The sequence below is a fragment of the Macrosteles quadrilineatus genome, unplaced genomic scaffold (assembly GCF_028750875.1).
Source record: "Macrosteles quadrilineatus isolate MER2022 unplaced genomic scaffold, UCM_ALF_1.0 Scaffold_7__1_contigs__length_78375512, whole genome shotgun sequence".
In the NCBI taxonomy this organism is placed as follows: Eukaryota; Metazoa; Arthropoda; class Insecta; order Hemiptera; family Cicadellidae; genus Macrosteles; species Macrosteles quadrilineatus.
This window is the reverse complement of record NW_026542600.1, coordinates 61,892,872-61,919,512: the sequence shown is the minus strand read 5'-3', so window position 1 is coordinate 61,919,512 and position 26,641 is coordinate 61,892,872. Positions and strand designations below refer to the sequence as shown.

At 34.8% G+C, this 26,641-nt stretch overlaps 1 protein-coding gene and 1 long non-coding RNA gene across 2 annotated transcripts; both read left to right on the top strand.

Annotated features, from left to right (window-relative positions):
• The first annotated feature begins 2,075 nt into the window (after positions 1-2,075).
• On the top strand, positions 2,076-8,698 carry LOC128998698 (uncharacterized). Its single transcript, XR_008491229.1, has 3 exons — positions 2,076-2,234; positions 7,624-7,843; positions 8,547-8,698. It is a non-coding gene; the product is annotated as an uncharacterized LOC128998698 (long non-coding RNA).
• Positions 8,699-17,242: 8,544 nt separating this feature from the next.
• Positions 17,243-25,106, top strand: LOC128998581 (calcium-binding protein P-like). Its single transcript, XM_054424782.1, has 5 exons — positions 17,243-17,413; positions 17,955-18,143; positions 20,821-21,062; positions 22,708-22,851; positions 24,937-25,106. Exons 1-5 carry the CDS (start codon positions 17,407-17,409, stop codon positions 25,024-25,026), a joined length of 672 nt encoding a protein of 223 aa, XP_054280757.1. The 5' UTR covers positions 17,243-17,406; the 3' UTR covers positions 25,027-25,106.
• Positions 25,107-26,641: the final 1,535 nt, after the last annotated feature.

Here is a 26,641-nt window from a genome sequence, read left to right as displayed (position 1 = left end):
AACTTTGATGATATTTTTGTAAAAATTACTCATCCTCACAATACGCGCTTTTCTCGAAATGTGTGAATAAATGTTCCACAAACTTTAAAAACATTTTCACATACGAATAGCTTTCACTTAACCTAAATCATTTGTAACATGTGTAACAGATATCAAAATGTCAACATTCTAAATTCACCCTCTCTCTCTCTATTTAAGAAGCATGTTGTAGGGTGGCTTGTAGGACTGAGTTCAGAGAGGATACCGAGGCCGTTTATCGCGTTGGGCCGACCTGGCCGTTGACCCTTACACTCCACTACACAATCACTTAGGGCCATGTCATACGAGCGCTATTGCCGTTGCGCAGATGCCGTCGAGATAGCGCAGGAAAAAGTACATGTCATACGTGACGGCAAATGCGTCGCGTTGATGCCGTCCCGCCAACGCCAGGTACCTGTCATACGTACTACGTAGCGTCTTCAGGGCGCATTTGCCGTCGCGGCAAAGATGGACACCATCCAGTTAGGTTGTATCAGCTTTTTGCACAGTTTAGATACATATGAAGAGTATCATTTTAATCAAAGGAACAGCATTATTTTTATTAAATATAAAACAAGTAAAACTGATTTCCACATCTGATTCCAGTTTTCGTGCATGGCCTCCCAATCCTCGTTCCAGCACTGTGCCTTCAGTTGCCTGTTGCTGTAATCACTCGACTTTACATCGTACAGAGGTGGCAGTTTTTCAACTAAATAAATACATTTTTCCGTATTGAACATCGTATCAAATATCATAATGACCACTTCAAAGGTGTTCCAGTAGTTGTTCTGTCAGTGCTCACGCGGCAAATGCGTACCGCTGGCGCTAGCGCTCGTATGACAGGGTCCCGCGTTACGTGCGCCGCGTTGCTAACGCGACCGTCCGCGTTGGCAGCGCTCAGCGTCCGGCTAACGCGGAACTGACGACGGCATTAGCGTCCGTATGACATGCTCCATAAGAACCCCATTGCCGGGTTGGAGCGACTTTAACGCGACGGCATCTACGCGACGGCAATAGCGCTCGTATGACATGGCCCTTACACACCATCTTCACTGACTGACTCACCACACTTCACCTCTCCTCTTCAATCTTCACCAGATTTTGATAAATTACCCCAGTTTGCACAAAGAGTTTTTTATCGTCAATTCAATTCCATAACACTAAAAATTCAGTTTCAAGCAAGACAAATATAAAAATTTTAAATTATACTATCTTTTTTGTTTTCCTATACATTTTTTACCTCCCATTTAAATTAACCGTTTCGCAACTCAATTTTTATTTTGTTATCTAGTTATTTAAGTAAAGAAAAAAATACAATGTATTCATATGTATCTAATTAATGGGAAATAAAATATTATTTAATTTCATTTCATGAAACAAATATTAATGATTCATGTAATGTTTGGACACAACAACTAATATAATAAACAACCCAACAAGCAACCATATTCAGTAACCTTACACCACACCAGCTTTAGCGGTCCAGTACGGCGCATTGTGGGGGGTTTTGTTCTCAGGGAAGGTCTCTAGTGCGGCCATATCTCTGGAGTTTTGGTCCTCCAGAAAACATCTAGTGAGAGTTATAAGCCAATCATCGGCCTCAGGTAAGAGGCACGACTCTCGGCTTTTCAAACAATGGGTAAAAGAAAAGATACAACTGCGGATTGCGGAGAAGAAAGCAAATTGGGGTGGTCATATACCAGGGGCCCATTTCATAATAAAGTACAAACTAATATTATTAGTAAATCAGCTGATCGCCCAATGCAAATCTTATGGAAATTACAAGTTACAAGTTGTAACTTGTAACTCGTAGTTTATTATGAAATGGGCCCCAGCTTGTACAAAATCACAGCGAGAGCTGGACATTCAACTTAGGAGACACCTAGCGGCAGTTAAACGAACTGTTACGAACGTTAATGTTAGTGACACCTGGTAGATAGCGCCCCAGCGCCAGTTCGAGTTCGAGTTCACGTTCACAGTTGTTCACCATCACCATCACCTCACCAATCAGTCACCTATTCACCATCCAATCCACTCATCCAGATCCAGCGTTCCAGCTTGTGCTTGAGCTTGGAGCTTCCAGCTTTTGAAATTGATTCACCAGCACCAGGCTAATATGAATCAAAATTATGGAAGTTTTATCATTCCTCAAGCTAGAGGTCGAAAGAGAAAAACAAATCCAGAAGAATGGGCAAAAATAAGAAGAAAAGAGTAAGGTAAGACGTTTTACTGTTTTGATACTAGTTTTATTAAAAACGTGTCTTCATAAAATGTTGGAGCAAGGGCTTAGGCCTATGTTGATTCAAACAGTCAAACCAATATTACTGATAAGTTGAACCTAAACAGGGTACAGTTTCTTAACTGGGCTATGCTAATATCGATTGAAACTAGGCCTATCGAATTGAAAATATTGATTAATAATCGGAGGCCTCAAGAGAATCCTCAAGAGACGGCCGGAGAATTCCATAGTACCCCCACTACCCATTCTGTGTACAATCTAATAAAACGGAAATAGACCTCAATTTTATTAAGAATGTTTAAACCTTTTTTAACAATATAACACATGTTGTAACGTTTTCCAACACATTTTTATGATTTAAATGGGGGAAATACTTGAATGCATAACATAGCCTATAAAAAAAATATATAGCCTAAATAAAATCTTAAGTTAAGTCCAGCGTTCAGCGTACTAAGAATGTTCGGACGGACATCTAACGATGTTGAAACGATATTCCACAAAATTTTGTCATATGGAATTAAATTTTATCTTACTTGTATGTACAACATTATTTTAAAATCTAAACATTTAACCCTCCGAGTGTCATTTGTCGCTGCAGCGACACATAACACACCTTGTGTAGTGTTTTGTGTCGCTGCAGCGACTCACAAACACTGTTTACGGCGAAGGCTGTATGACTGACGAAATCGTATTGAACTGGATCGAGTTAGGTATAGTTTTATTTTACAAATTCAGAGCTTTCTCCGGAGGTCTGTCTCTAAGCGCTATTCATTTTAGTTCCGAAAATATTGTAGCAGACAGCTGACGTGCGTATTTGTAAACAGCTTGCTTAACCTCGGACCGATGACTGATGTGTTTTAAGTTTGTACGTTTATCATTGTTTTAGTGTTAAAAATCAAAGTAGTGATATACGTGGTGCATTCTAAGAAGATTTAAGTGATTTTGAAGGGTTGGTTGATGATCCTGAAGAAGTAGGTAGTGATATTTATTTAAATTATCAGCCAGATTCCTAGCTATGGTTAGGCTATGCATTCTTAGCTAAACGCTCTGTACTGAAATCTGTTTTTTGCCCATAACTTATTTATTTGCAAATCTACTTCCTTATATTATTATATATTTGTAATCCTCATAAAATTTAGAACAAAGTGGCTATTTTCAAATCTTTATAGGCCTATAATTTATACAATTTCATTGAGCGCAAACTTATTTTTTTTTGAAAATTTTCCAAAATATTTTTTTTACCTAAAACATTTTTTTGAAACAAATGTTCCATAAGTTATGTTTTATGTATAATATTGAAGCCCATGATTTTCCAAACAAAATGGTATATAGAACAGTATAATTAACATTGTTTTCAAGCTTCTCAGATCCGTTTTAATAAAACCTTGCAAATGAGCAAAGAATAGGCAGACATTAAGGCCAAAACAAGGGACACTCGGAGGGATATAGGCTATTTATTATTTAGGTTAATTTTAGCTTAAAGTCCACCTAACGAATTGGCGCTCAGCGTACTAAGAATTTTTGGACAGACATCTAACAATGTTGTGACGATATTCCACAAAATTTTATCATTTTAAATTAAAGTATAGGCCTACACTTAAAATGTATAACATATTAAAAAATTATTAAAATTTAAACATATATATTTATTATTAAAATCCATATTTTTTAGCCCCTGAGCTGATCTTGTGACTAAATCAATAAATAGGGTTACCTTCATCAATCAGCTCATAACTTAGTAGTTGTAACGTGGTGTAACGATACGTACATACAACGTAGTTGTAACGATGTGTAATCAACAGGCCTGTTTAGTCAAAAACCCCCGTTTATGTTTATGTATGTGTACGGCGTGTGTGACAGTTTGTGTTTTTGTATATTAACGATGCCACTAAGGCTGAACGTCTGATGATGGCATGGATATGCTGAAACGGCCGTAACAATGTTACAACTACTATGAGCTGATTGACGAAGGTAACCCTATTTATTGATTTATATATATTTAGGTTAATTTTCGCTTAACCCTCCCAGTGTTACTTGACGAAAATTCGGCAAGCACCACACTTTGTATAGTGTTACTTGCCGATTTTTCGACAAGCAGACATCGTTTACGGCGAAGGCTCTATAACTGACTGAATCGGATTGAACTGGATCGAGTTAGGTATCGTTCTTTCCGTAATATTCTAAGCTTTCTGCAGAGGTCTGTCTCTAAGCGCTATTCATTTTAGTTCCGAAAATATTGTAGCAGACAGCTGACGTGCGTGTATTTGTAAACAGCTAGGTTCCCCCGGACCGATGACTGATGTGTTTTATTACGTTTATCATTGTTTTAGTGTTAAAAATCAAAAGTAGTGATATACGTGGTGCATTATAAGAAGATTTTAGTGGTTTTGAAGTGCTGGTTGATGATCCTGAAGAAGTAGGTAGTGATATTGATGTAAATTATCAGCCAGATTCCTAGCTATGGTTAGGCTATGCATTCTTAGCTAAACGCTATGTACTGAAATCAGTTTTTTGCCCATAACTTATTTATTTGCAAATATACTTCCTTATATTATTATATATTTGTAATCCTCATAAAATTTAGAACAAAGTGGCTATTTTCAAATATTTATAGGCCTATAATTTATACAATTTCATTGAGCGCGAACTTATTTTTTTTTTGAAAATTTTCGAAATTATATTTTTTTTACCTAAAAAATTTTTTTTTTGAAAAAATGTTCCTTTATTTTATATATAATATTGAAGCCCATGATTTTCCAAACAAAATGGTATATAGAACATTAGAATTAACATCGTTTTAAGCTTCTCAGATCCGTTTTAATAAAACCTTGCAAATGCGCCAAAAATAGGTGGACATTAAGGCCTAAACTATGGACACTTGGAGGGTTAAAGTCCAGCTAACAAATTGGCGCTCAGCGTACTAAGAATGTTCGGACAGACATCGAACTATGTTGCGACGATATTCCACAACATTTTATTATTTTAAATTAAAGTATACACTTGAATGTATAACATATCAAATAATCATTAAAATCTAAACATAGCCTATATATTTAGGTTAATTTTCGCTTATAGTGATAACGAAAAACGGGAGTGCCGATGGAGACCTGAGGGGGTGCGTGCGTTTGAAGGGACTTGACCTGGTCTCCATCGGCACTCCAGTTTTGCTAGCACTGTAAAGTCCAGCTAACGAATTGGCGCTCAGCGTACTAAGAATGTTCGGGCAACCATATACTGTAACTATGTTGTGAAGATATTCCACAAAATGTTATCGTTTTAAATTAAAGTCTATACTTGTATGTACAACATATTAAACAATCATTAAAATCTAAACATATATATATTTAGGTTAATTTGAGCCTAAAGTCCAGCTAACGAGCTTGTTCTCAGCGTACTAAGAAATGTTCGGTCAAACCATATAACTATGTTGTGAAAATATTCCACAAAATTTTATCGTTTTAAATTAAAGTATACACTTAAATGTAGCCTATAACATAGTAAAAAATCATTAGAATCTAAACATATATATTTAGGTTAATTTGAGCCTAAAGTCCAGCTAACGAGCTTGTTCTCAGCGTACTAAGAATGTTCGGACAACCATCAAACTATGTTGTAACGATATTCCACAAAATTTCATCGTTTTAAATTAAAGTATAGACTTAAATGTATAACATATTAAAAAATCATTAAAATCTAAACATATATATTTAGGTAAATTTTTGCTTAAAGTCCAGCTAACGAATTTTAAATTAAAGTAGGTATACACTTTAACATTTATACATTTAACAAAACATTCTATCATATCAAACCAATAGGCCTATGAAGCATATTTTGAAGGTCTTACAATGCTGTTTGAAGAATATACTTTTAAAAATAAACACTAAAAAAAAATTATTTTTTCACAAAAGCACTCCCACGAATACTAAGTACGATTTTAGTCTTAAAGTTACCTTCAGGAAGGTTACCCTGGTCAGAATTTTCCGTAATGACTATGCGTATCCTAAAAAGATGTAGCCTTACTTAAAACAACATACAAGATAGCTGCTCATGACTGAAATTGGTCTGGGTAAGAACATTGCTGATCTTTTATCTGAGTTCGCGACTCGCGACTGTCGTTGTGCATAAAACCGGCCTTTAAGCCTATTACGCGCCACTGTTCTGTAGCTGCGGTTGTTATCATTACGCCTCCTGTCTATGTTTCGTTGTCGTCGCGTCGGAGACTTTTAAAAGAAAAAAAAAAACAACAAATAAACAAATTATAGCTACACAAAACAACGATAAATGCACACATTTAAGTTACAAACATGCTAACATGATCCGTCATAGCGACACAAAACAACGATAAAAACACAAATTTAACCCTCCGAGTGTTATTTGTCGCTGCAGCGACACATAACACACTTTGTGTAGTGTTTTGTGTCGCTGCAGCGACTCACAAACACTGTTTACGGCGAAGGCTCTATGACTGACAAAATCGGATTGAACTGGATCGAGTTAGGTATCGTTTTATTTGACAGATTCAGAGCTTTCTCCGGAGGTCTGTCTCTAAGCGCTATTCATTTTAGTTCCAAAAATATTGTAGCAGACAGCTGACGTGCGTATTTGTAAACAGCTTTGTTAACCTCGGACCGATGACTGATGTGTTTTATTACGTTTATCATTGTTTTAGTGTTAAAAATCAAAATTAGATATATACGTGGTGCATTATAAGAAGATTTAAGTGATTTTGAAGGGCTGGTTGATGATCCTGAAGAAGTAGGTAGTGATATTGATGTAAATTATCAGCCAGATTCCTAGCTATGGTTAGGCTATGCATTCTTAGCTAAACGCTATGTACTGAAATCTATTTTTTGCCCATAACTTATTTATTTGCAAATCTACTTCCTTATATTATTATATATTTGTAATCCTCATAAAATTTAGAACAAAGTGGCTATTTTAAAATATTTATAGGCCTATAATTTATACAATTTCATTGAGTGCGAACTTATTTTTTTTTTTTAATTTTCCAAAATATTTTTTTTTACCTAACAATTTTTTTTTTAAACAAATGTTCCTTATGTTCTATGTATAATATTGAAGCCCATGATTTTCCAAACAAAATGGTATATAGAACAGTATAATTAACATTGTTTTCAAGCTTCTCAGATCCGTTTTAATAAAACCTTGCAAATGAGCAAAAAATAGGCAGACCTTAGGGCCAAAACAAGGGACACTCGGAGGGTTAAGATACAACCATACTAACACGATCCGTCAAGGGGGTTATGTTTACACAAGAAATGTTACACAAGAGGGGGTAAAACATATAGTGTAAAATATAAATGAATGTGAACTAAGGTTACTAATTGGATGTCCTTTGCTTGCAGACATTTTCAACAATCACGTCGATGGAATCATCCGGATACTCCTTACACTGGACCATTCAATACCTAGAAGGGGGGTTAGGGGTGGCCGGGGAAGGGCAGAGGTAGGAGGTTGGAGAGGAAGAGGTGGAAGGGGAAGAGGGGGAAGGGGAAGAGGAAGAGGAGGAAGAGGTGGTGGGGGACCAAATAACGGGAGAGTCGACAGACTAGAAGAAGTTAACCGGTAAATTAATCTTTTAAAATTTTTATGTAACACTTATTTATTTACCCATAAATGCTAGAATTGCAACTAAAATATTAACAGCAATTGCATTAACTGTACAACATGATCAGAATTAAGGAACATCTTATCTTATGACAATAATTGTTCTACATAAGGATAATATGAGAGCTTTAAAAATCACTGGGGCAGAACCCAAGAAACTTTTTCAAAAATTTTTAAGGTGTACATTTGATAAACTAAATTTAAACTACATTTTGAACATTCTTATATAAGTCAAATACAGTTCATCGTATATATATTTCCATTAGTATTAGCATAGACTAACCAACTCAAGTAGACTTCTCATCCCATTGTAAATTTTGAAGCACGTTTTTCGTGTCTAGTTCATGTACGGTGACACTGGGCGCTATTGTCGATGAAATTTTGTTTCTATTATTTTAGGGTTAATTTCTTGATTTGTGCTTTACTGTTTGGTTATATAACTAGGGGACAAGTTATTGTTTATGATTAGATCGTATTATTTGGTTAAACGAGGTTTTAAATGGCTGTAATAACGGAAAACAAATTGTAAACAAAACACGACCTCTACAGAAAAACGGACAGAACTAACAATAAAATTGGCTTCAGCTGCTCCATAAGGATGGGAAATCTACTAAGGGAGTATGTTTTATCTATGGTATTAGCCTACTTTTTCTGATTGTAGGGATAGAATTGATGACTCTGAAGAAGGAATTAGAGTAGAAACCCGTATCCCCCTACTCCGGAAAGAAGATCTTGTAAGATATCTTGTAAGAAAATGTATTTAGTTTTATGTATAAAAGTTAATAGTACATTATATGTGTTGTTAATCTAAAATATGTGTGTTGTTCATCTAAATTGTTTTCCTTAAATAATATAAGTAGCAGTATTATTTTTAATTAATAATCGAAAGGTTTACAACTTAGGTTAATTATGCTTTAAAAAGTTTTGAGTACTTGTAGGGTGGAGGCGTTAGCTAGACTTCAAGGTCAAATTAACCTAAATATATATATTTATTTTTCTTAATTTTTTTATATGTTATGTACACAAGCATATACTAATATTGTAAACAATAAAAAGTTGCGCAATATGTTTAAAACTTAGTCTTATGATGCTTTAAAAACTTTGAGTACATGTAGTGTGGAGGCGTTTACTAGAGTTCAAGGGCAATTAACCTAAATATATATATTTATTTTTTCCTAATTTTTTTATATGTTGTGCACACAAGTATATACTAATATTTCAAACAATAAAAACCTGCGCAATATGTTTACAACTTAGTCTTATGATGCTTTAAAAATCTTTGAGGTCTTGTACTGTGAAGGCGTTAGCTAGACTTCAAGGTCAAATTAACCTTAATATATATATTTATTTTTTCCTATTTTTTATATTTTGTACACACAAGTATATACTAATATTTCAAACAATAAAAAGCTGCGCAATATGTTTACAACTTGGTCTTATGATGCTTTAAAAACTTTGAGTACATGTAGCATGGAGGCGTTAGCTAGACTTCAAGGGCAAATTAACCTAAATATATATATATATATATATATAAATTTTTTTTCTAATTTTTGTATATGTTGTACACAAGTATCTATACTTATAAAAGGAAAAGCCTTCACTGACTCAACATTCTTAGTACGCTGAGAACAAGCTTGTTAGCTGGACTTCAGGCTAAAATTAACCTAAATATATATGTTTAGATTTTAATGATGTTTTAATATGTTGTACATGCAAGTATAGACTTTAATTTAAAACTAAAAAAAATTTGTGGAATAATGTTACAACATAGTTAGATGTTTGTCCGAACATTCTTAGTACGCTGAGAACAAGCTCATTAGCTGGACTTCAAGCTAAAATTAACCTAAATATATATGTTTAGATTCCAATGATTTTTTAATATGTTATACATTCAAGTGTATACTTTAATTTAAAACGATAAAATTTTGTGGAATATCGTCACAACATAGTTATATGTCTGTCCGAACATACTTAGTAATCTGAAAACAAGTTCGTTAGCTGGACTTTAGGCTAAAATTAACCTAAATATATATGTTTAGATTTTAATGATTTTTTAATATGTTGTACATACAAGTATAGACTTTAATTTAAAATGATAAAATTTTGTGGAATAATGTTACAACATTGTTAGATGTTAGTCCGAACATTCTTAGTACGCTGAGAACAAATTTGTTAGCTGGACTTTAGGCTCAAATTAACTTAAATATATATATTTGGATTTTAATAATTCTTTAATATGTTGTACATATCCATGTATGTACTTTAATTTAAAACGATAATATTTGGTGGAATATCGTTTCAACATAGTTTTAAGTACGTCCAAACACTCCTAGTACTCTGAGAACATATATATATGTTAAATACAGGGTGTCCGGTCATAAGTGTTAAATAAAATTTTGCATCAAACTACATGGTAATGGTGACATAATGACGCACATTTGAGGTTCCCAACCTCAACCGATAGGGAATAACAAATAAATTAAGATTTTTCAAAAATTATTGTAGTTGTTATGAAAAAAGTTATATTACTCTGTTAAAAATGCACTAATTGTTAATTTAAATGTCATTTTCAGAATCCTCACAAAATTTTAAATATATATAACACATAATTGTTGGGGTACGGAAAAATATTCTACTTAAATTTCTTCGTTAAACAATTATTTTTAATACCGACGAAAATTTAAATAACATTCAGCGATTTATTTCTCGGTTACCAAGATCCGCTGAGTTTAACAAATATTACTAAAAACTTCCTTATTTAAAGGGCTTTACAATGGTGTATAATAGTTTTTACCAAGTTTCAAATTTCCTAATGTAATTCAATCATTGTTGTGAAAAAACATGGTAGGGCAAAGAAAAGCTATTGTGAAGAATACTACATTTAACTGCAGGCAACGAATAATTTGTATTTCTTTCTCGCATGCAACGCTTTTTTATAACTATAAAGCTAAGAAAAGAAACATATAGTAGCAAAATGTGTTTGTGATCAAGTTACGGTTCGTATATTTTTCATATTTCAGATAAGATTGCAATTAACTCGCGGAAGTTCGGTTGTGGCTATACCAAAACTACCCGACATGGATTGGACGTGGAGGAAGTGTGACATGGCCTCCTCGATCTCCAGACTTGAGCCCATTAGATTTTTTTGTTTGGGGTTACATATAAAGTCTAGTTTACTCGACTGTTGTAAACTCTGAAGTTGAGTTACAGTAGATAATCTTTGAGGGTGCTGGGAAAGAAAGGATAAAATTGACGTATGAGGTCACAGTTGGCGCGATTCATAAGCGAGCTAGGGTTGCTTGCGGGAATACGGAGGGCACTTTACACCAAAACTGTGATTCCACGTTAAGTTGTGCTTCGGACGAAGTATGTCATAGATTTGATTTGTATTGTGTGTTTTTACTAATGTATTTTTTTTTTTTTTTTTATAAAAAATTTAGAAAGTCTAAGAAAAACTCATTAGTTTGATAAAAGGGTAGTCTGGTCAATCATAAATTACACAAACCCTCATCACCAGTGGTCCGCTCATAAAATAGTAAGCAAAATGCATTATTTTTTTACAATATCTGTTTTGGTTTAACCGTGATTTTTCACAATAGTACTTAAAATTTACCATAGATTTGACAGTAGATAATTGTAGTTATACATCATTGTAAAGCCCTTTAAATAAGGAAGTTTTTAGTAGTATTTGTTTAACTCATCGGATCTCGGTAACCGAGAAATAAATTCCTGAATGTTATTTAAATTTTCGTCGATATTAAAAATAATTGTTTAACGAAGAAATTTAAATAGAATATTTTTCCGTACCCCAACGATTATGTGTTATATATATTTAAAATTTTGTGAGGATTCTGAAAATGACATTTAAATTAACAATTAGTGTATTTTTAACAGAGTTATATAACCTTTTTCATAACAACTACAATAATTTTTGGAAAACCTTAACCCTCCGAGTGTCACGTGTTTTGGCCTTAATGTCAGCCTATTTTTTGCTCATTTGCAAGGTTTTATTAAAACTGATCTGAGAAGCTTAAAAACAATGTTAATTATACTGTTCTATATACCATTTTGTTTGGAAAATCTTGGGCTTCAATATTATATATAAAACATAAGGAAGATTAAAAAAAAAAAAATTTTTTTAGGTAAAAAAATGTATAATTTCGAAAATTTTCAAAAAAAAATAAGTTTGCGCTCAATGAAATTGTATAAATTATAGGCCTATAAATATTTGAAAATAGCCACTTTGTTCTAAATTTTATGAGGATTACAAATCTATAATAATATAAGGAAGTAGATTTGCAAATAAAAAAGTTATGGGCAAAAAACAGATTTCAGTACATAGCGTTTAGCTAAGAATGCATAGCCCAACCATAGCTAGGAATCTGGCTGATAATTTACATCAATATCACTACCTACTTCTTCAGGATCATCAACCAGCACTTCAAAACCACTTAAATCTTCTTATAATGCACCACGTATATCACTACTTTTGATTTTTAACACTAAAACAATGATAAACGTAATAAAACACATCAGTCATCGGTCCGAGGGTAACCTAGCTGTTTACAAATACACGCACGTCAGCTCAGTCAGCTGTCTGCTACAATATTTTCGGAACTAAAATGAATAGTGCTTAGAGACAGACCTCTGCAGAAAGCTTAGAATATTACGGACAGAACGATACCTAACTCAATCCAGTACAGTCCGATTCAGTTAGTCATAGAGCCTTCGCCGTAAACAGTGTTCGCGAGTCGCTGCAGCGACGCACGACACTATACAAAGTGCGTTACGCGTCGCTGCAGCGACGCATGACACTCGGAGGGTTAATTTATTTGTTATTCCCTAACGGTTGAGGTTGGGAACCTCAAATGTGCGTCTTTATGTCACCATTACCATGTAGTTTAATGCAAAATTTTATTTAACACTTATGACCGGACACCCTGTATATATGTTAAAATATAATGTTTGGATTTATTTATACTTTTTGGTGCGTATATATGCTATATAAGAGTATTACCTATGCACAGTTATTAGTTTTAGTTCGGAAAACTATTAATTTTCCATAGAAGATAAATTTAAATGCGAGGTCTTTTTTTGTGCATCGACTGAACTGCTCAAACCTAGGCGGTATCTGATTGGTCTAGAGGGTGAAGAGGGGAAATCGTTGTGGGAGCGGGGAAAATGTAGGGTTGACAGCTGGCGATAGCTGTCTTCACGATCGTACCTAACATAACCAACCAAACTTGCTGATGGTGAAAAATCGCATGAAGGTTTACTAATCAAATCGATAGTTTCAATCGATATTAGCATAGCCCAGTTAAGAAACTGTACCCTTTTAAAGTATGTCTATTATAAAATTAAACTATCGTAACCTAACCTAACCAACCAAACTTGCTGATGGTGAAAAAATTGCATGAAGGTTTACTAATCGAATCGATAGTTTCAATCGATATTAGCATAGCCCAGGTAAGAAACTGTACCCCCTAAACAAATTAAATTCAACCTGTTGGTGAAATTTTACTGTTGAAAACAACGAATTTATGTATAGGCCTAAGCCATTTATTTGACATGTGTACGTACAAATGCTTTGTAGTAGTTAGTCTCGTTATCACTATTCAATAAACTACCAGTGTTTCTGGCATAGACTTACTAGAACTGATTATTCGTACCATATAGCCTAAAATAGTAACTTTTTTCCACATACTCTTCAAAGGGCAATCCAAGCCTTCCTGACTGTGGACACTCAACAAAAAGTTTTATTTAAATGCCAGTCATTGACCAAAAGGGACATTAACCATTTACATAAAATTTTTAACTCTTGGACAAAGAAGGTACCGGTAGTGCAAGACCATCCAATTTTAAAGTACTGCACAATTTCTGCACCACGGAGAAGTCGTCAAAAAATCGAGAACAGCTCCAGAAAAGGAATAACAATTACCCATTTTGTAAAAAAGGCAACTCATCAGCCTGGTGTTCCAGACAAAGTGCCAGTGTGCAAAAAACTTTTTTGTCTCTTTTCGGCAAAAAAAAAACAGAGTACAAAATGTTTGTAAGAAATGTTACAAGGCAAAGCAGGGCCATGATGGATAGCCTCTGGATCATTAAAATTAGCAGAATTTGGTTTATGTTACCTTGCCAGAATGATCCTATGTAGTTGTCAAACACGACAGCTGTTTCGTGCTACAATGAGCACATCATCAAAGTGAAGAAACACAAAATCAAATCATTTCGCCCGCGGTTGAGCACGTCAAAAAACACATAAAGTACATGAAGTTCACACAAAAACACATAATACAAACACTTGGCCAAGTACCGCGAACACGCGACGCGGCGCCGGTAATGTGTAGGTCATGACTGGCGCGTGGTCACGGTGGTAGCGGAGACATCCACTTCCCTCCCCATCACCTGTTGTTTATCAGGACCCTTGCGCTGATTGGTCGAATTCATGATGCGGATGGCGGTGTTATAAATAATATTCGATTTGAATGACAGCTGCTCATTCAAGATATGGTCAGGATGTGTTCTAGCTGCTCTGTAGATTTCAAATTCTTCTATTGTATCCATGCGCCTCTTATTGTTGCAAAAATGCATGACTTCTAAATTTGTTTCTATGTCAGTGTAGTTATGGTTATGGTTAATGAGATGGTCGGCGAAAGCGGATTTGTTGTTTCTTTTTGGTAAATGTTCTTTAAATCTGGTTTTGAATGAACGAGCAGTTTGTCCGATATAAAAACGTGGGCAGTTGTCACACTTGATTTTATAAACTCCTGTACCATTCACTTTACTACGGATTGTTCTTGGTCTGTTGTAGGATGTTGGAAAGTTTATTGGAAGTTGTGTAGGCTATCGTAATATTATTTCGGGCCATCTGTTTAGTTAGGGTATTATTTAGGACTGTGCCAAATTCAGCGCTGACATACTGTTTGTTATTTGTTGTGTTGCTTTGTCTGGTCTTGTTGTTGTGTTTCCTTATCAGTTTGTCAATTAACGAGCTGTTGTAACCATTGGCCACTGCTATGTGTTTTAAGGTGTCGACTTCATTTCTATAGTTTTCATTACTCAACGGTATGGATAATAGTCTGTGAACGTAACTGTTGAAAGCTGCTGTTTTGTGGTTATGAGGGTGGTGTGAGGATGAATGGATTGTTTGATCCGTCGTTGTTGGCTTCCTGTAGATATTAAAATCAATACCTTTATCTGTTCTGGTTATTGATACATCTAAGAAATTTATGGATTTATTTTTCTCAGTTTCTAGTGTGAAGGTTATGTTACGGTGGACGGCGTTCAAATAGTTGGCTAGTAAGTTGATCTGCCTCTGGTTTCCATTGAACAACACTAATGTATCGTCAACATAACGGCTGTAATGTATGATTTTTCCTCTATGTCGGTTCAAATCTGACCATAAAAATTCGTTCTCTATGTGGTTCATAAACAATTCTGATAAAATACTCGACAGAGGGCAGCCCATGGTTAGTCCTTCGTTCTGTTTGTAAAATTGACCATTGAATGTGAAGTAATTTTGATTTAAAATGCATTCTGTTAATTTTATTAGTTCCCTTTTAGCAACTGTCGACAAAGAAGAATTTTTATTTAAGTTAGTTTCTAGGATGTGGATTGTTTCTCTAACAGGCACGTTGGTGTATAAATTAACGACATCGAAAGATGCAAGCATGTATGACCCTTTTAATTCAATGTTTGTTAATTTGTTAACTACGTCTACAGTGTTTTTTACGCTATAGTCATTTTCAAGAACTATTTCTCTCCTGATTATTTTATCTAGTTTTTGCGAGATCTTGTATGCAGGGGATGACCTAAAATTGACAAGGGGTCTTATTGGTACATTAGGTTTATGAATCTTTGGTAATCCTCTTAAGACGGGAGCCTGAGGGTTTGTAACCTTAATGTGTAACCTTAATTTTTTATATCGGACAAACTGCTCGTTCATTCAAAACCAGATTTAAAGAACATTTACCAAAAAGAAACAACAAATCCGCTTTCGCCGACCATCTCATTAACCATAACCATAACTACACTGACATAGAAACAAATTTAGAAGTCATGCATTTTTGCAACAATAAGAGGCGCATGGATACAATAGAAGAATTTGAAATCTACAGAGCAGCTAGAACACATCCTGACCATATCTTGAATGAGCAGCTGTCATTCAAATCGAATATTATTTATAACACCGCCATCCGCATCATGAATTCGACCAATCAGCGCAAGAGTCCTGATAAACAACAGGTGATGGGGAGGGAAGTGGATGTCTCCGCTACCACCGTGACCACGCGCCAGTCATGACCTACACATTACCGGCGCCGCGTGGCGTGTTCGCGGTACTTGGCCAAGTGTTTGTATTATGTGTTTTTGTGTGAACTTCATGTACTTTATGTGTTTTTTGACGTGCTCAACCGCGGGCGTAATGATTTGATTTTGTGTTTCTTCACTTTGATGATGTGCTCATTGTAGCACGAAACAGCTGTCGTGTTTGACAACTACATAGGATCATTCTGGCAAGGTAACATAAACCATATTCTGCAAAGCAGGGCCCCTAGGGTTGGCGGCGCCCGGAGCAAACGTGGTCGTGGCGCCCCCTCTCCCCACCAGTAATAATTGCATTAGCATATTTTTAATACTATGTTAATACAAATAGCCGCGGCGTGGCGCCCCTCAGCTGCTGCGTCCGGGGCAGCTTGCCAATTCAAGTACTTGAGGAGCATTACTGTAGAGGTAGATAAGAGACAGTATATTTCTAGTGACTTGGACTTGAACAAGCTGTGGAGAATGTATAATTCAAGTTGTGAGGACACATCATTGAAGACAAAGAAATCATTCTTCAGAAACTATGTGAATTTACATTTTAATATTGGTTTTGGTGCTCCGGCTGTAGATGCTTGTTCCAAATTTCTTCCAAAACCTGCCTTATCCAGCTGGGTCTATTCCAAAAACTGCCTTAAGCCAACAGCAATTCCAAAACCTGCCTTATCCAAACAACAATTTATTTAAACATTTTCTACAGTGTTTATGAATTTGTGTATTGTTTCATTTGGGTTTTTTGCGATTAAACATGATATTCATATATTAATTACTCAAAAATCTTTGAAAATAATCGTAGTGAAACCAAATTTTCTCCCTCCTGTAAAATTGACTTTTTGGACAGGTTTTGAAACTACGACTCAATTTTCTATATTGTTATAAATGAATTTTTCACTTTTAATTAAATCATTTAATTAACTTGAAAGTAATTTTCAGATGGGCATCACTGGTACCAATTCGTAGCATATTTTTGTACTTTGACAAATTTTTTTAGGAGAATGGCTGAGGTGATGTATTTGTCAAGACCTTGCTAATGAGAACACAGGTGCAAATGAGGTTTAAGTTATGAAACACTGAGAGTGAGTCACATTTTAGTGTGCGGTGTAGGTATTATCAGCTAGCTGTTAGTGATAACAGGTGGATCTTTGTTAGCTGTAGCTGCAGCTCTGAGCTAGTAGGTCCAGCTTCAGTGTAGCTCAATTATCATGTCAGGTGAGAATTTTAAAATGTACCACTTTTTAAATGTTTATTTTGAACAGCAATTTAGTAATTTTTACACTCTGTTTTGATCATTAACCTACATCTTTGTTGCCAAAATTAAATGAATTTTAATTTTTATGACCACAAAAAATAAATTTACTTTTGTAAATGTGAAATTAAATGATAGGATTACACAGTCAAAGTAAACTGTTGAACTTGGTCTTTTGAAGATGTGGCATCCCAAAAAGTTTGTTATCTTAAATAGTTGTATTTTTGTTTTCTTAACCTGTAAATAATAGACTGGTGCATTATATCCTGTTTTGAAATCTCAAATGACCTCTGAAAGGTTAAAACTGATAGAACATGAATGCACAAAGACCTATTGTTTTATAGAGTTTCATAACAGTAGGAATGATCCGTCATGCACAAGGTGACTTTTTAAACCCAGAGTTTTGTAGCCATGCTGAGAATTTATCAGGTTTGAGAAATCTGTTCCATCACATGATAAATTCTCCATCATATGCCTATCTAGCTAGATCATGGTTCTTTACAGGTTACCAGTTCGGTGGCTTTGGAGGATATCCACCTCACCAAGAAGTGCCAGGAGGTTTTCCTCCACCACCTCCTGGCGCTTATCCTCCACCAACCCCTGGCGCTTATCCTCTACCACCTCCTGGCGCTTATCCTCCACCACCTCCTGGTGCTTATCCTCCTTCCGGTGCATGGATACCACCAAACCAAGGTATGTGAAGTATACGCTACCTTGTTGTACACTAAATTGTTACGGATAAAAGTTTGAAAAACTTTAAATTTAACATTCCCATGTTTATTTGTATGTAGGATAAGTAATCTTTTGCAGTTTACATGTTTTAGATATGTATATTTAACAAGATTTGGTGATTTTTAAAATTTTACACTTATCTATTGAAATTTTCCTAAGAGCACGATTACCTTCCCTGTAGCAGTAAATGTAATAATCGATTACACCTATGAAACTACTCATCATTACCTGTATGAGATTTCATTCCCTCTTCAACTTTCCTCTATGTTTTGTTGTTTGTTCATACCACATTACTATACATACGTTAGTCATTCCTAAATGTTTTGAATATCATTATTATTACTGTAAAGAATGGTAGGGGAAAAATAGCAAAATATAATGCAAAATTGTTACTGAAATATTCTCTCATGAATCATATTGAAGGTAAATATGAACAACTGATGAACAATGTGCTTGAAATATAATGGAAGCTAACTGTCAAGACTAATTGTTCCAGACACAAGTGCAGCTTAATTCAAGGCCATGATGTTTAGACATTGCCACTGATAACAAAGCCTTGTGTCATACAAAATCCCTTCTTTCCCAGTTCTTGTGAAATAGTAGTAAACATTTAAAGTAGGGTCATAAACAGTGGCTGAGAAAACAATGGTTTTATGGCATTATCTTGTAATATAAATCAAAAAGCTTACAAGACAGCAAATCTACAGATATAAAGTGTATGTAAATGTCTAAATGTAATTTAGAGAAGGGACAGAGATATTTTTTCAAATTATTTCCTAGATCTATATGTGATACTAAGGGCTTTTATGAAATTTAAATTTTAAATAAAGAATAATAATAGCAAATGCTAACATCTTTATGAACTGCAGCATGCTCTACAATATCTCTTTCTGAGGAAGGTGTCTGCTCATTGGCATGGTTTCAAGAGTGCTTTCCGTTACCTCATTCATAGAATTTACAGCCATGAATTATATGGTCCCTCAGTCTCATACTGCTGCTCACATTTCTTGCATGCTGTATCACCATTCTGGATCCTCAAGCACCGTATGTAACCACGAGCCGTGATCATTCCTGTGATTTTTCTTAGTTTCCTCCCATCTAGTCATATAGCATTTAAGCACAGCCACCTCTAATACAAGGCCGCGACGTTCGAACTGGCAACGCCGCACTCACCCGCCGCCTGGGTCCGGCACTCGTGCTAGGCTATAAACATCAATGAGAGTATAGCTGCTCTGTATCAATGAATGAAAGTATTTAAATTACATATTTTAGTGGATTTTAGGGTATAGTAAAATAGACAAATTAGAATCTAGATTGTTTATTTAGCGAAAAATTGCAACATACCACAATATGTCTAAAACTAAAGATACAAACGTAATGTTTTTGGTTGCATTTATCATATTGTAAGTACAATGAATGTGGAAATAGATGGACTTTACATATTTACTTTGTTCATTTTTGATAATCTATAATACTATTAAATAACAATCTCACGGTGTTCGTATTATATGTCTGTTATTCAACATAGTAAAAACTACTAGACAGGCAGGGCTTAAATTTTACAAAATATAGCTACTATACCAATAATGGTAATACAGTAGTAGGACTAACTTATTGCCACTATTTGTAGAGACTTTGGGATTTGTAGAGACTAGCATCTAACAATTTCTTAAATAAAATTAATCTTCAATTTTCAATAGGAATATTGTGTTTTAGTCTACCTGAGGAAATCATAAGTTAGCGACAACAAAATTTGAAATTTCCATTTTGAAGGCATACTGACTAAATAATTTATTTTCTTCGAATAATTACCATGCAAAGCGTTTGCCATTTTTTAAATGATTTCAGAATCCAAGCCTCCACAATATTCCACAATATTCCACAATATTAAGAGAATTTTTTTCACATCAACATTCAGACTGGAGTTGGAGACTATGATGCTTTTATTTTTAGATGGTGCAGTAGGCTACATATTTTTTACTAGTATGCCTACTTAACAGAAACACCGGTTTATTTCTTTGAAGTGCTATTTATTTAAGTTATTTTAATCACTTAACAGCAGCTTTTATCAATAAGATGGACAAATAAATAAGGAAATCATACTGCATTCTCACCTATAAATCACTTCTCGCGTCTATATTTACACAAATCAATGTCTTATTCTTACATTTTTTTCAAATCTATGTTCATATTCTTGAAAATGTTTCACGCAAAAACGAGAATTGTTTTAAGATGTCTAATTTGACCGAAGAATAGCAGGAAGCCATAGTTACTGACGCGGTGGATTGCTTAGAATCTTAGAACACTGTATGTATTATTCATTTTTAATTGAGCTTTCGTAATTATTCTTGCATCTAGGCACATCACATCTATCTGACATGCTGTAGTAACAAGCTCAATGTCATTACTAATGATTAAGGGTAGTAGAAACGCGACTCCTCCGTTCACTATAATGGTAAGACGACCGCACATCAAGACACGGATGCGACGTTGCCATGTTTCGCTAGCCGCGGCCTTGTATTAGAGGTGGCTTGGTAGGAGAAAGTAAAATGAATTCCACGAGCTTGTAGTAGGTAAATGCTAAGGCACCCCTTCACCATTTATGAGATCTCATCACATATTAACAAAATGTGTGCAGGTTATGGTTGGCTGCAGGGGGCTCGTCCACTTCACTGCCAAGGTGAACTGCACTGGATCCACTGCGAGCCAGGGGAGATTCCACAAAATGCGGTTTATGCGGGAAGAGACAAGGACGGAGGTCCCCTGTACGCGGGTAGAGCTTATCATGGAGGTGATTTGCTTCCAGCCAAGATCGCACCTTCTCATCACAAGGCTTACGTGCCTTGGGGAGGCAAGGAACATGAAGTGAATCAGTTTGAGGTGAGAAGGATGACACTTTTAATACTGTAATGAGATTGGAGTTGAACTTTTTACTTTTCCCTGCATTAATATTTTAGAGGAACTTGCTTTTTTCTAAAGTTAAATATTTTTTATCACACTCAAATTTTCCATAAAACAAAATTATAGCAAAAATTAATACTTTCCAACAAGGATTATAGGCCTACAGGGTGTATATAAAGTCCTGCACGGGCTTAATATTTTCTAAATGAAAACTATAAATGAAATGCGAACGAGCTATATATGCTGGATAGCTTTGTCATACAGCATGTTTTTTTAATCCACCCTAAATTCCAAGTGTTTTTTTTTAGCAGCACCATAATTATTACCTTCTTTAAAATGTTGAATAACATTTTCCAGTGACAAGCTATACAGTATATGAATGATGAAATAATGCTGAATTTTAGTAGGATAAATGGGGATACAAATTATAATTTATTTTCTTTGAATACAACTTGGAAAGAAATTAGTCATTAAATGTACCTCACTATTTTTTCAATAAACTGAACAGTGAACAAAATGTATTACATTTTCAAAAGCTTTAATACAAATTTATATTTAGGATAGAAAAATGTCCTTTTTATTGGGCAGATTAGTTTTGTGTGTAAGCTATACCATTAAGTATACACGTAACGTGTATACTCAATGGCTATATGCATGTTATAGCTATGCATGCTGTATTACATGATTGTTTTTACGAAATAAAATCTTGCCAACTCTTTTACTTCAACTTGTATTCTTAATCCATGAAATACCATAAATTTGATTTGACTATAAAGGCGTATATTGATCATACCCATGCTAGAATAGGTGTAGTAAGAAAATTATGATTTAGGGATAAGATGAGCTCCATCAAATTTATTTGATTTACTTATTAGACATTATTTGAGCAGTGCCTTCTGACTACTTGGGCTCTCACCCCAGAAATCCAATGGTAGACTATGAGACTACAGGCTTTAGGTGGTTCTTGTTAAGATTCTTCTTAGATTGAGAAAGTATTTTTTTTGTAAAAATTTTTGACTTTGAGTTTTGGGTGGAAAGATCCGTTTTGGGTCCCTCTGAACAAAAAAATAAAAAATGTGTTTAATTACTCTTCTATGACTTATTGAAACATTTTATAGGCAATAAATAATAAAGAATACAATATTTTGAAAAGGTTTTTTATCACACGCTTTATAAATTTGGAGAAAACACACAATGGCTAGGATAGGTTAGGTTAGATGACACTGTTCCAACCCAACCCAACCAAACTTCTCGAACAGCTTAAAATTCGTTTTTTGAGTATCCGGTAACTGAAAAAAATTAATCGTTATGTTATTGTTGCGACTAAGTCAATAGTGATTCATTACCGCGGGCCTCTGCTGGACGCCACGGCGAACCTTCATCTCTCCCAGACAGATAAGACCGACAACAATGCCGTTGTAAATACCTGGAAATGATTCCATTCCACTGAACAAAGTACTCTGTTATTGAAACAGAGAATGTATCAAGTTGAAGTTTGTTCAATGTACACTTTAATGTTCATATTAACAAGTTTTAGAGAGCTGTGGGCACGTAACACTATTGTTTTCTGTAAGATATCACAGTTACTCTCACCGTCCACCCATTATAAGGGTTATTTGTACAGGTACTGATCAGTCATCAAGTTGCCTGGGTAGAAGATCGTGACGGGAGAGTTCCACCAGAGGCAGTCGTCGTTGGACAAACTGTGGATGGAGAAAACTTGTACATGGGTAGAACAATGCATGATGGGACACTCACTCCTGGGAAGGTAAATTGTGTTGTTATCCATAGTTCTATTGAATATTTTTTTAAGAATACATACCGTAGTTGAAATTTACCAGAAATACAACTAGGCACTGTATGGGAAAGTTAACCCTGCATCTGGCACACGACTATTGACTAGTCGCTAAACTAGTTTCTCCACTGGCAAATGAATAGTCACAAGTCGTTTGAGCATCAGTTTCTTTACTGCTGAACATTCACAGGAAACATCACTGTATTAGATTAGATATTGCTTTTTATCATTTTACACCAGAGATTCTAACGTTTATTTTGATATATAGTTTGTTCATTTACCGTGATGTAACAATATTTTGAGAGTTAGAGAATAAAATTGTATTTTATATCTTAGATTAGACTACTAATAAAAAAATCTCTAGTAATCTTCCCAAGCCTTTTCTACTTTAGAAAAATTGTATAGGCCAATTATATTTTTTTTCTTTCAAAGTAAACAGTTTAAAAAAAATTAGATCCGTCAATGGTTAAAATTCATTCCTTGTAATGTCCTGAAAAAGAAAATATACAATTGCATAGGCCTATACTTTTGTATGGTAGAACACAATTGTTATAGCTCGAAAGAAACCTACGTACATACAGTAAAAAATGGCCTGCCAGTACAGAGATTTGTAGCTGCCAGATGCAGGGTTAAATAAAGAATTCTGTTTTTAATTTGTGAGAAGCTTACATAAAAAAATTATGGTTCAAAGACCAAAGCATGAATCATTTTCAGGGGGGAAAGCCCTCAACACAGACAATTTAAATGTGGGTTGTCTAAAAATTGGAATTTTATTTGAAAATTGTTTACAGTAGACTTATTTGTCTCTATTTCTATTATGAAGATTTAGGCTCATCAAGACAACGTACAAAATTAAAACGTAGCATATGTATGTAGATGCAAAACTATCTGTTCTCCATTCAAATAAATATGGTTAAAATTAAAACTGACGTATTCTTGTAGCATACAGTTTTTTTTTTAAGTAAGTTTTTCCTTTAGAAAATTGTTTGCATTAATGTTTAGTTTATATACTGACAATCAATAAGTGCAGGGTGATATGGGGATCACTTGACACTTTTTTCAAAGTTGGTCTTTCTTACTGTAGTTATCATTTTTTAGGATGCTTTTTTTGTTATTTAAAACTCTTATCATATTTTCTTTATGTTAACGGTGTGGTACTGTATACCTATAGGTAATTGATGAGTAAAGTGTATGATCATTACATAAATTACACAGATTTATTTTAAATGCATTAACCCTATCGATGCTAGAATTTTGTAAGTTTCCGAAAAATTCTAGAGTTATTTACTTATTTCGTCCGAAAAGTGCTAGGCTAGCCGAGGGGGATATGTCACAGTGTGAGAGAAAAAAAATCGGTAAAAACAAAATTTTCCTTCTCAAAAGTGCTAAGGAACGATATATCAGGCCTTGATCGTATGAGGAATCAAAAGAAACCATCACTGTTTCGAAACAACAACCAAGTCAACCGATATGCCCAGCGTTAAATCTCACATGGTCGAAAGTCGAGCCAGCAAAATATATCGTCAGTTAGCACTATTCTGATGAAATGCAAACGATATATCGTTCCATAATACATCCAGAGGGGGGGCAAAGAGGGCGACCGCCCCCCCCCCTCAGGCATACATATACATATATTTTTTGCTCACATTGCGTAAAATAATTTGTCACACTAACTTTGGACAAAGAAATTGTATAAAACTGCCATTTTGGAGACTTAGTTTACAAAAATTTTTCGAACGCCCCAGACCCCCTGGTTCGCCCCCCCCCCCTCGTGACCCCACTCTCCCCCCACTCTGCATAGCACTGAAAGGGTTCAACGGTCTAAAGCCATTTAGGGTTTAAAGGGACTGTTTTGATTTAGGCATTACAGTAATCAAAAAGGGGGGGCATGCCTCCCGCAAGCACCACCCAACTAAGTAATGGCTCCACAGTAGGTATATACCCCATTTCACAAAATCAAACTCAGGCCCTTAGACAGAAAAAACTGCCTTCTGATGTGTTCATAAAATTCATATTAATCAATTTTATGTTTCTGAAGTGTGTGTGAATATGTTTTAGATCCAGCCAAGTCACCAATGCCTTTATATTCCATATGGAGGAGAAGAGTTGAAATATCACACATACGAGGCTCTAGTTTTAAGTTGTTGAATTCCTACAGCTATAATTAAAAATTATAATCTCTGTAAAAGAATATTTCAAATGTTTTTTGTATGAAATTTGCTTGCATTCATTAAAATAAAGTTAGAAATTGTCTACACTGCTTATTTGTAAATTGTTATCCTAATTACAAAATAACACATTAACCCATTTTATGCATAGGCTATGTTTCCTAACATAGGCACACAATTTTCAAACAGGTAGTATTTTCAGCATGTCTGGACAGATTAATTGATCAACAGATGTAACCTGGCACATGGATTTTAGGTAGAAATCGTGTACTCTCATGTACAAATCGTACAAATTCGAGTCTACATAATTTCTGCATCGACAGTAGGCAGCAGCGGCCCGAGCCAATATTCTTAGGATAGGAATAGTTAGGGTTTTCCGCCCCCTCCCGTCCGGACTCGTCAGTCTCATGTGCCAGGTTACATCTGTTGATCTGTACCATTGCTCTTTGAACTGCCGTGGATGTTTCTCCCTGGAATTTTACCCACAGACCAAATCAGACGTCCCAGCCATAAATGTAAAATTTCGGCTGTGAACTTTTGAGTTGCACAACACGAGTTGAATAAATTGAATTTGGAATTGAATGCATCTTTTCATAGTTGTAATTTAATCAGAAGAAATCAAATTATAAAGCCTAGAGTGTAGGGGCCGCAATTTTTACCCCCTCACCAGATAGAATTTGGTGAGAGATATATTTTATACATAATGGACGTTTATAGAGAAATACCTTTGAACAGTTATACGAGTACAGTGTGTAAATTAAGTATTGAAACAAATCTGTATTTTTAAAACCGAAATAGATAGAAATATTCTGTTTGTGGCAATAATTGTTAACAAAGGTTTTGCAATTTTTTATATAAAAAATATTTTTTATCCCCCATAAGGGGGTAGGGGGTGACTTCTTTTAAGTTGAAATCAATCATCGGAAGGTAACTACTCCTTATGACAGCAGTTCCCAAACCTTTCATTCTGGCAACCCAACATCATCTTTAATTAGCGAATTTCCCTATAGGGAAGTAGCTATTACCGTAGGTGGCACGGTAAGACCTAGACCCGGGACCAATTTACTTTTTCATTTTGATGTCCCCAGAGGCCAAAAACACTATTCGTTCAAATTTTTATATATGTATATATATATATATATAGACATATATATATATATACGTCCGTGAACGCGATAACTTGAGTAATTTTTGTCCGATTTTGATGAAATTTTGTTTAAAGGTGTAAAGCGGGATAAACTTGAATGAGTTCGCGAACCAGCACGATCGGACCATGGAAACGGGGCTTTACAGGGGGTTTTATGGGGTAAAAATTGGTTTTTCTCACTTTTGACCCTCAAAACACAAAATTTCCCAATTTCTCTTTAGACCTTTTTAAAGAGCTTAAAAAAACAAATAATTTAGTATGTAAAAGTATTTTTGTTCGATTATTAGTAACGGAGAAAAATAAAAAAATTGTAAATTTAAAATTCCCATGTTATTCTTATGGAGAATATTGTCAAATGTTGTAGTTTGCTTGTTTATGAATATATTTTGATCAAACTTGGCAAATTTATTTATTTTGTTCTAAGCTATCAATATTTTACTCAAAAACA